The sequence below is a fragment of the Dufourea novaeangliae genome, unplaced genomic scaffold (assembly GCF_001272555.1).
Source record: "Dufourea novaeangliae isolate 0120121106 unplaced genomic scaffold, ASM127255v1 scaffold48, whole genome shotgun sequence".
In the NCBI taxonomy this organism is placed as follows: domain Eukaryota; kingdom Metazoa; phylum Arthropoda; class Insecta; order Hymenoptera; family Halictidae; genus Dufourea; species Dufourea novaeangliae.
This window is the reverse complement of record NW_015373938.1, coordinates 1,935,608-1,947,666: the sequence shown is the minus strand read 5'-3', so window position 1 is coordinate 1,947,666 and position 12,059 is coordinate 1,935,608. Positions and strand designations below refer to the sequence as shown.

General features: G+C 37.5%; 1 protein-coding gene across 1 annotated transcript in view; it reads left to right on the top strand.

Annotated features, from left to right (window-relative positions):
* Positions 1-12,059, top strand: part of LOC107185543 (putative phosphatidate phosphatase) — a 73,345-nt gene that overhangs the window by 20,999 nt on the left and 40,287 nt on the right. The window contains exon 2 of the mRNA XM_015573244.1: positions 8,286-8,437. Within this exon, the coding sequence (XP_015428730.1) occupies positions 8,286-8,437 (152 nt within the window). The remainder of the gene's footprint in view (positions 1-8,285; positions 8,438-12,059) is intronic.

Below are 12,059 nucleotides of genomic sequence, written 5' to 3'. Positions count from 1 at the left end.
AAGAACATAAAGAAATTTTTTCTAGCACTTTTAGTTCACCAAGACCGCTGTAGAGGGCGTCTTCCAAAAAGCCACGTTTTAATCGGTGCGACACTTTGCAGACGTCCTGTAAAAAATTAAGTAAAAATTCAAACGGGATTCTAATCGTGAGATTTAAAACTAGACAATAAACCTCTAAAATATATTATTTTTTGTATTTTTTATCGTTTTATACATATTTTTCCGAAAAATTCGAAAAGTCACTGTTTTTTGGGGGCAATTCACCCCTGTATAAAAAAGGGGGGGGTAGTTTTATGAACTTTTAGAGGTTTATTGTCTAGTTTTAAGTCTCACGAATAGAATCCCGTTTGAATTTTTACTTAATTTTTTACAGGACGTCTGCAAAGTGTCTCACCGATTAAAACGTGCCTTTTGGAAGACGCCCTCTACAGCGGTCATGGTGAACTAAAAGTGCTAGAAAAAATTTCTTTATGTTCTTAATAATATATATAATAGCGTCCAAAAGGAATTATGTTTCTAAATATAATAGTTTTTTTATAAAGAAATATTAAAAAAGTGTCTTTTTTTTCAATTTTGAATGAGAAAGTCCCCTTAAAAGACATACGAAATTTCGTCAAAATCGGAGGGGGACACTTCCGTGCCTTCCCTTGTTAGTATCAGAACCTGTACAGCCACGAGACACTGGTGCAGAGCCGCATAGAAATTGATTTAGACATAATACGGGGCGGTACATCGATGAAGGACCGGCGCTTAATAGTAATTGTCGCGCGTTATCGCGTGTACTCTTGTCGTTCACGTAATTGGCTCTCTCACTGGTTTATCTAACCGGCCGGCGTCGTGTTTTTTTTTTTTTTTTTTTTCATTCTTTCCTTACCTCGATATACATACGATCTTGTTTTCCCCACTTGGCGCTCGTGGTGGGCATTCATTAATGTAAAGGACACTCCATTTTTTCTTCTGTCCAGGCAATTTTACAACTTTCACTCGTCGTCGCGACGATAATGTTATTATGATATCGTTTTATGCGCTGGAATGAGATCTAGGGACGTGGTTTACGATCCTGATAAGATAATCGGTTTGTAGGTGTAATCGGGTAATTGAACGTTTCGAATGAGAATCGTTTCGTAAACCAGGCTACAAAATGTTTTGAGAGGATATGGGAGGTAAGAATTCGTTACGAAAGTTTGTTTTGGTGGAGAGTGCAGGAATTTGGTGCACTGGTTGGGTCACCTTGAAGTCAAAGCTACGTTCTTGATTGTACAGTGACAGAGAAATTCGTTTGTGGAAGGCACATTTGTTTGGTCAATTATACAGGGTGTCCCATTTACATCGACCCACTCGAATATCTTCGAAACTATTGACGATGTTAAAAAATGTTTCTGACAAAAGTTAAATGGTATTAGGTTGCATATTTTCTGATGTGAGTCATTTTTCTCTTTGTGTGCGTGTAAAGGTCATACGAAGGTCAACTTTGTTTTTTTATTAATGGAATCGTCTATTTTTTAATGCACTTATTGATGCTACTTATCATTCTCTACAAAAAGTACTGAGTCACTTATGATGAATTAGTGAATTAAAAAAATATATGATTCCATTTAAAAAAACAAAGTTAACCTTCATATGACCTCCACGCGTCCACATAGCAATTTTTGTCTGAAACATTTTTTCATATCGTCAACAGTTTTGGAGATAATCGAGTGAGTCGATTTAAATGAGACACCTTGTATATTAAACTGTGAACTTTGTTACAAAATTAAGAAAATTTTATCACTAAAATACAGATAATGAGGATACATAAATAGGAATTGCATATCAAATTTTCAACTCAATTGTTATTTTGGAAATATGTGAATAAATTATAGGAACTTTTTTATTTATTTGACATTTGTGATTTCTTTTTATATGTATATATTTCAGTCTAATGGTAGCTGAATTTGTCTACCGTATTTAATTCAAAAAGTAGTAGACCAACAATTAATGTTCAGGTGGATTGGATTAAAAAGCAAAGATTCATTTTCAGTTATATTTTCTGTTACAGAAATTTGTAAATTAATTTGACAATAAAATGTCACGTATAGATACTTCCATCTACTGAAAGGTAAATCTATCCCCTCAATTTAATTAAAAAAGTAATAGTCCAACAATTCATGTTCAGGTGAATTTAACCAAAAAGCAAAGATATATTTTAAATTATAGAATTTAACCAATTTTTTGGCATTTAAACTTTACATACATATATTTCAATCTAGTGAGAGATAAATCTATTCCCATGTGCAGATATCTTAATGATTTCCCAAAGAGATGGACTACATGATGTTGTTTACTCCAATTCGTAGACATTAGCGTTTCAAGCAACACAGAAAATACGAACGCCATCATTTTCTGCATTAGTGTAGAAGAAGGTGCACCTTAAGGTTGAGGTTATGTTGTAATCAATCCCAGCATTCCCTGCAGACGCCAACTTTCCAGCTCTGAACAGTACTTATCTCTTAGAAAAAGTACCTATTTGTGTCTTGTTGAGAAACGTGGATAATCTTATCTGAACTAATAAAATTGACTTATGTATGAAGTGAAAGGAAATGATAAAAAGAAGGAGTTGCAACAAGAATAAAATTATACGTTCCTATTCAGATTAGAGCTCGAGTCAATCAGGCCAATTTGGACGTCAGTCTGGAGCTCCCTCGACTTTGCTACTGACGAATTATGGAATATCTTTTCATTTCGGTAGAGACGAGTGAACACCTCCAGACATTTAATTTTTAAACTCATTTTTCATAATAACTATCAACTGTTCGGAGCTAATATTCCGAGTTTCTTGTTTTTACAAGAAAAAGTGCTCATCCGAATTGTAGACTTGTCCTGTTAGCAATGAAGGCCATTATGACCATCTGTTATAATTATTTGTACAGGTGTAATAATGCAGATAAAGTCATGCTTCTTAAACAAAATGTGTTCTAGAATTTTCTTGTCAGCTTTTAAGTGTAAAAGTGAACACCCTATATTGAAGGAGAAGATGCTTTGACTGGCAAGAAGAACAATTACGAAGATCCCATCGGTATAAGCCGTTGTTGGCTGATGATGGATCTTTGCGTAGGAACGTAAACCACACATTCTATCCGAACGATAGACGAAATATGAAATACTGTGGTTGAGTAAAGGAGTACTTGAACGATTGGAGATACACCTTAAGGCCCTTTTCCCATTTAGCAACCTGAAAAAGAGTAATATTTAGGAATTTTTTTAAAAGAATGCAAAGAAGATACGGTAAAAAGATTCCCTGGTCTTTATTTATTATACATTCAAGTAAATAAAAAAAAATTTTGTTTCAATATTCGTGCGGCGTGGCAAATCGTAGGTGGCGCTAGTCGTGTTGATCCAGAATTATTGTACTGTGGAAACGGTGCCCACGATATCTCGATGTAGAGTAGTCCGAAATCAAAATTTCTAGAAACCAGCCCTTGTAGGCTTAATCTGTAAGATTAAAAGCAAATTTTTTCACTGTTAGAAAACAATCATAAAATTTTTGTTTTTTCGTTCCATCTTATTGGATAGCGTTGACGTAAGTGAACAAAAAAATTTATTACATATTTTCGACTTTTTTTTTTTACCTAGAATCGTTCTTTTCCATTTTGCACCATAAGTTCTGTTGACACATTGTATATTCGAGATCGGTCGGGAAATCGTCGATGTTATACTTTGTTCCATATCATTTAAACTGGAACAGCGCGCGTTATCTTCGTGAAGACAGCCTTAAGCACGGCTGAGTTGCGTATTCCTAAATATTACCGGCTCGCCTGACCATAAATTCGAGACGTGATTACCTCTGACTGATCGTGCAACGTGAACAAGTTGGTTAGGTACAGGGTGTTTCAAAAGTATTTTACAGTATTCACTCAAATAAAAAATATGTTTCGTCAATATTCCATGCTCGTTCGACAATACACTAAAATCACGATTAAGGGACCTCTATTTAACGAATATAATTCTGCGATCATCAAATTGCAAAAATAAATTATCTTATTTAATGTTTAAGCTGCATTAAAAATTCAAAATTTTCGATTAACGAGCTCTGTTAAGAGTTCATGCAAGATTTTGTCGCATTAATATGTAACATAATCTCACTAATTACTAAATAGTGTTTACATTAATATGTGTTTCAGTCATTTCAATTTTCGAGTTAACTATTCACCCATCATTTCGAATGTTATTTCAAAAACAAAGTTTCAATTAAAGAATAAGTAAATTTTTTTTTCAATAAAAAATTGCTTTAAATTCATTTAAATCACCATATCAGGAAAAGGTCATCAATTCTATATCAATTGTCCTGGATAGAATAGTTACCTTTCATGTACGTGAACGTTTATTCTAAATTAATACTATGACGCACGATGACGCCACAATGGTGTCATGTTAGTAGCCAATGACGTGACACTAGCGTCATCTGAGTGTCATCTGGTAGATTCCATCATTTTAATCGTAGCTCCTTGCTGTTTGAATATTAGTTTTGTCTGTTATTTTCAGAATTAACGACGTAAGATAACACGAATCAAAAGCTAACATTTTCATTTTTTTACATGAAATTTACTAGAGAAATACATGTAGGGACATTTATTATGCTAAACCTATAAATAGGGATTTTAAAAAATATGACTGTTTGTGCAAGTGGTAAATATTTGAAAAAGTATAATTTTTAACCGAAAAATTTTGTATGAAAATGTCCATAGCAAAGAAAGTTTTTAATATATCGCAAAACCACTACGTCTTTCTTTAGTAAATTTCATGTAGAACGTAAAATTGTTTCGCTTTTTGTTCTAGGTTAAAGCGTTTTCAAGTTATCTTACACGCTGATTATGCGTTCACTTAAAAACAGCCAACGTGACTGCGTCGTAATTTTTAACTAAATAATTGCCAGAAAATAGTTTTCATGTTTAAGCTCCCATGTAGGTTATCCTCTTAACAATTCCAAAGAAGTTTCGTCAGATGCAAAGCAAACAACCGTCTCCTGACGCGCTCTCCCGTCGAAACATGACCTAAACGTAGGATTTATTGTACTTCATCATTTTTGCATAAAACTTGCCAAAAAATAGTTTTCATTTGTAAGCTCCCAAATGGGCCAACCTCTTTACAATTCCAAAGAAATTTCGTCAGAAGTAAAGGAAATAACCCTTCCCTGACGCGCTCTCCCGTCGAAACATGACCTAAACTTAGAATTTATTGTACTTCATCATTTTTGCATAAAACTTGCCAAAAAATAGCTTTCATTTTTAAGCTTCCATATGGGATAACCCCATAACAATTCCAACGAAATTTCGTCAGATGTAAAGGAAATAACCGTCCCCTGACGCGCGTTTCCGTGGAAAGGCAGTCTAAATCGAAGATCTACTGTACTTCATCATTTTAGAAAAAAAATAGTTTTCATTTGTAAGCTCTCAAATGGGCCAAGCTCTTAACAATTCCAAAGAAATTTCGTCAGATGCAAAGGAAACAACCGTCCCCTGACGCGCGCTCTTGTGGATACGCGGTTTAAGCCGTATTCAAACCCATGAATAACGATCTCCCGCGCGCGATCACAGGAATGGTTTCGGGGCGTCCTGTGTATTGGCTCGTTTCAGTCAAACCGGAGTCACAATTATCTTAATAGCTGACTCTCGCTCGAGCGATATCCAGGTAGTGGTATGTACGCGCAGGGCGAGGCATTTCCATGAAACGAACGTCGTAATTTTGCGTGCGCGTTATACCCGATTTTTCTCCTGTGGGGCTCTACCCAGCGACGGTGGCGGGATTCCTGGTTGTCAGGAGTTACGGAAACTCGTTACGATAAAGAGGCTCCGCTCGACCGATAATCTTAGGACGGTCTCAATTTTCGAATTATCATAGACCGCTCGCGGCTAAATCGTTCGCGAATGGAAATACGAAACGAGGCGAGGGTAGCCGCCGGTAATTGCCGGTTGCCAGGGCTCCTTCGCCAGCGCGCGCAACAAGGAGTCTACTTATAATTAGCGAATTATTGTAACGACTGTTCTCTGGACTTCACGCACGAGACCGTCGCGGCGTTAAGTGGATCTTTGTGTATCTTGAGATATCCCCTGTTTTTGCGTCTTCTTGTTAGGATATGACAAATTATGAAAGTTTATGGGGGCTAACTGGCCGATTACGCGACGATTAAGGAGCACGAATCTGTAGTTAGGGGGATGAGTGATGATGATATAAGGCAGGCGTGTTGAACGGTAAGCTTCGGGAGCTTGGTAAGCAATGTATAGTTTACTTGGTATACTTTATTCCGATAGGTATAGTATGATCGAGAAAAACTGATGGTTGAAGGAGGTAACAGTGGGGTCAGGTCGGGTGGGGATAACTGTTGTGGGGAAATTTTCGGATGTCAGTTACTTTTAAGGAGGGTCTCATTCAGCACAAGGCACACTTATTTTGGTATAGTTAGCGGGTTAACCTGCTCTGTGCATTGTTAGTCGATGGTTCTGAGAGATCTTGTGGGGTTAGCGTTTAATAAATAGAAAGGGAAAAGTATATGAATAGAGAAAGAGGAGAAGTAGACTTGGCTTACGTAGACTCCAGTAGACTTGGCTTATCTAGACTATATCAGATTTGGCTTACCTAGACTACAGTAGACTTGGTTTACCTTGCCTAGACTACAGTAGAATTGGTTTACCTTACCTAGACTACAGTAGAATTGGTTTACCTTACCTAGACTACAGTACAGTTGGTTTATCTAGACTACAGCAGACTTGGCTTATCCAAACATAGAGTAAATCCATCAGCTATACACAGCCCAGGTATACAGTAGAGAATCTCCCCTAAGATGGTGTGGCAAATTGGTGTCAACGGTTTTTACGGTTAAAATGTACAAAAATATGATTTTGGAAGCTAACTGCATGTGAGCTAACAGAAACTTAATATCTTACTTCGGTAATTGAGCAACGCAATCGTATGGAGAGGATACACTCCTGTCGTGCATGTCTAAAAGCTGAGGGAGGAGTCCATAGAACTGGGTGGATAAGTGCAGACGGTCATGGGGAAACTGTTGGTTGTCGATTACTATATTTATGAAGCCTCCCTCAGGGGCTACACCAAGGTGCAGTACGGTAGTTAGCGACCCCGGGGGCAGCTGAACTGATCTACCAGTACTAAGAATTGGGAGATAACTCGACTGAATGTGTGGTGTAGACCTCACAAAGGAAAAACCATTCTCTAAATGATACCATGGGTCGTTGGGCGAAGAGGCTGCTTGAGAGACCTCATTTCTTGGCGCATCCAAGACCCAGGGGCTCTGGCCAACTAGTGATCAGGTTGGACCATCGTCCTGGCAGTGGCAGCCCTGGGTGCATGCACCTGCCTTGCCAGTTATGGTAAACCATTTCATACACCGTCTAAGCAAAGATGGTAGAGATTTAACAGCCGGTGTGTTTTTGGGTATCATACTTCTAGTGTAGGTGTTTTTTTTGGGGGGATGTCATATTGCTAGTCTAGGTATTTATTTTGGATATTATACTGCTAGTGTCGGTATTTTCTTTAGGTATCACACTTCTTACGTGTGTGTTTTCTTTGGGTATCACACTACTGGTGTGGTTGTTTCCTTTGGGTATCATAGTGCTAGTGTAGGTGTTTTCTTTGGGTATCGTACAGTTAGGGTGGGTATTTTCTTTGGGTGTTACATTTCTAATGTGGGTGTTTTCTTTGGATATCACACATCTAGCGTAGATATTTTCTTGTGGTATCATATTACCAGTGTAGCTGTTTTCTTTGGGTATCATACAGTGAGGGTGGGTATTTTCTTTGGGTATCACGCCTTCTAATGTCGATGTTTTCTTTGAGTATCACACAGTTAGTGTGGGTCCTTCTCACAATATGTAACACACAATTGCCACTTGTCGATTTTACCGAATGTCTTATGCACCCACAAAGTGGGTGACCCTTTTTTAAACAAACGATTATACTATATTCTCCACATTCACATTTGTATCTATATTTTATACATACTTCCTCCTATATTCTAAATGTTCTTCTACATTCTATATTCTACATGTTCGTCTACTTTCTATATTCAATATTAAATATTCTCTATTCCATAACTTAAATGTTCCATACTCTATATTGCAGGCTACCTTTTCCATCTTAATCTCCATATTTTCTCTGCCAAATTCGTTATTCCAAACAAAATATTCTACCCCAATTTAAGTTCCAGATACTATTTTAAACTATACAGTGTAAAAATATTTTGATTCATGAGGACGGAATTCAACTAAAACTTCAATTATCTGTCGTTACAGTGGGCATGGCGGTCCTGTTGTTCCACCTGTTTGGCAATCCGTACAAGCGTGGATTCTTCTGCAACGACGAGTCATTATATCACCCGTTCCACCCGTCGACGGTGACCAGTGCAATGCTGTACGTCGTTGGCCTTTTTCTACCTATATGCACGGTGAGTCAGCTGCCGCGATCCGCTATTTTCCTCTTTAACAGGGGAGATTATCGAAACCGGTAATTTATCGGCGTGCTTTGACCACTTTTCCGCGTTCTTGAGGTGCATTTCCTCCATCTCTTATCGCTAATCGTGAACCATTTTTCCTTTAACTTCTTACTACCTTGCGAATTAAAATGTTAAATAAATCCTAGTAGATCAGCCATCCAACTTAAGATGAAGTATTATGGTTCTTAAGGCAGTTAGATTTGTTTTAAAAAAACAATTAGTTTGGTCATTAAAGACCTGACCACTCGATAGTTATCAGCGTGTAAAGTTAAAAGGAACTGTTTAATTAACAGCTCCTTTTTGATATTTCGAACTCGTCTTGCAATTTAACCATGATGTGCCAAAAGTTTTTTTTTCCTTTTTTCTTCATAATTTTATTCTGTTCAATTGGTCGAGACTGCTTTGTCTTGTTAAGTGAATACATTGATTCGAATCTTCATCAAAGTTTTGAGGCTTTGATAAGGACTCGAAAGTCCGACACTTCCGTTCATTGCCTTCGAATGTTTCTTTTTCGGTTTTTTAGAGATAGCTTATCGGCGTGAGAATATTCAATTACCGAACACGTAATTTTTTGATAATGGCTTCCTGTGTCTTTCCGTTATCGTGAAAATCATTAAATAACGTTTCAATCAATTTTTAATTGGTCCCCGAACAAGTTAGAAAAATGTTTAATAGTAATTTAATTAAAAGATAAAATTAATTTTAAAAAACGAGCTCATACTTTTCGCCATTCAAATCGCGCGCCCTTCGAATTACGGGGGCTCGTCGCTAACATAATTTGCTAACCTACCTTTCTTCAGTAGGTACTTACAACTAGAACTGTAATGTATAAATTCATTCTCTATAATTTTTTACAAATCGTTTATATTATCGACCCTTGTCATTTAATCTCAAGATTGTTAACCGATGAAGACGGGTTAACTCATCACTTGAAAATACTTTTTCACTGAGAAAGACGAGTTAAATCGTCACTTGAAAATGTTTCTTCACTACATTGGACGAGTTAACTCGTCACTCAAAAATACTTCTTCACTAGGTTGGACGAATTAACGTGTCACTCATAAATACTGCTTCATTAGGTTGGACGAGTTAACTCGTCACTTAAAAATAATTCTTCACTGGGCAAGACGAGTTAATTTGTCACTTAAAAATACTCCTTCACTGAGCAAGCCGAGTTAAATCGTCACTTGAAAATCTTTCTTCACTGGGTAAGACGACATAACTCGTCACTTGAAAAGATTTTTTCATTCAGCTGGACGAGTTAACTCGTCATTTGAAAATATTTCTTCATTGGGTTGTACGAGTTAATTCCGTATTTGAAAATGCTTCGTCTTGGACTGGACGAATTAATTCGTCATTTGAAAATGCTTCGTCACTGTGCAAGACCATTTAATTCATCACTAATGCTATAAAAGGCGCCAGAGAAATCATTTTTGTTTCTTATTTCTAGTGGTCCAGTATTTCTAGTTCCAAAACATTAAATAACCCACCCCCATATTCACGCATCGTTCACGTAACCCCCGTCGTAATCACGGTCTCCGGGTAAAACTGTCGCAAGATGAATTGCGCCTGATCTATAAATACCGCGCAGCCATCCATGGAATTCGAATGATTTTCCCGCGCGTGTTGTTCATAGCAGTGATGAGTAATATTTTCTTTGCAAGCGGGCCAAAATTTGAAAAATCAACAATATGAATTGGCTGTTGCAACTACAACTTTAAAACAACTTAATAATATTAATTTAAAAATTATTAACTTTCTTCACCTTTCTCTTAATGTTTTTCACACTGGCTGATTAAAGTGGATCACCCAAATAACTTCGACGGTCCATAAGTAAATAATTGTTGGATTGCTCATCACTAAACTCCTGCTTTTATGCTTTTATAGTCTACAGGGCTCTCTAAAATCTAATAAAAAACAGATTCCGATTTATACTGAATCCAAAGACACTTAAAAGAGAAAAGAAATTCCTACATTTGTTCTTACCGTAATGAATTGCTTTATAAAATGTCATTTTGCATAAAAATGTGCAGTTTACTAATCACTGATCTATAGGTTTTGTCTATCTACCTCGGGGACAGTAGAATATGAAAATATGTACAGTAGTCCCCGCCTAATTGGCGCATGCTGAAGTCCGTGTTGCGACAGTTATCGAGGGAAGTAGGTGATCTAGGAATATCAGAGGCTGTGGAAGTTGTTTCTGGAATTGTTAGGGATAACACTTGGTCAAATTAAGCAGGGACACAATGAGAGGGGGTACTACTGTACATTATAGTTCTCAGTTTCGTGTAACTCGAATTGACGTAACACTGCAATTTTTAGGAACCTAACTGCCGTGTTATATGGGGGTTACTTGTAGTTCCAAGAATTAATGGGGATTATTCTTGGTCAATTAAGCGGGGACTACTGTACATTCGAGTTTTTTAGTTTTGTATAACACGATATCGCGTAACACGAAAATTTTTAGGATGTTTTACATGTTTTAACGAGGTTACTTATAATTCCAAGAATTGGTGGGGATTATTATTGGTCAATTGAACGAGGACTACTGTACATTCTAATTGTAGATCACAATTTACTTACCACAGGAATACGCCACAACACTGTGAGTTTTATATTATACGAGGGTAACCTGTACTTCCAACAATTTATGAGGTTATACCTGTGACTCTATTAAGCGGGGACTACTGTACATTCTAGTTATTGAATTGCTACTATTTACTCACCACACGAATGTCACAATAATATGACGATTTTTATAATATACGGTCATTGTATATGTAGTTCCAAGAAATGATGGACATAACTCAGCGTCAATAAAGCGGGAAACAAAAACGCCTATTAAGCGGGGACTACTGTACATTCTTCTTACAGAATTACTATGACTTCTCATACGACGATTCTCATAATACATGGTGATAGCTATATATCCAGGAAATGGTGGACATAACTCAGCGTCAATAAATCGGGAAACAAAAATGCCTATTAAGCGGGGACTACTGTACATTCTGCTTACAGAATTACCACTATTTATTCACCACACGAATACGCCATAACACGACAATTTCCTAATACACGGCGATACCTACAGACCCAAGAAATGGTGGACATAACTCAGCGTCAATAAATCGGGAAACAAAAATGCCTATTAAGCGGGGACTACTGTACATTCTTTTTACAGAATTACCACTATTTACTCACCACACGAATACGCCATAACACGACAATTTCCTAATACACGGCGATACCTACAGACCCAAGAAATGGTGGACATAACTTTGCGTCAATAAATCGGGAAACAAAAGCGTCTATTAAGCGGGGTCTACTGCATTTTTTCGGATCCCCAGCGGAAACCGCGGTCTTAGGTTCCCATGCGCTCTCCCTTCAGTGGCTGACGACCCTCGAGTTTCGCGATGGCCACGGATAGAGAGAAAAGAGAGCGAGAAAGTGAGCGCGCGCAGTGTTTCCAAGGATGCAAATAGAGAGGATGCACAGAGTCTGTTCAGGGGCCTCGCTCGCTCGCGGCCCGGCAAAAATACATCGGCGTGCACGTGCACCACTTCCAGATACCGTA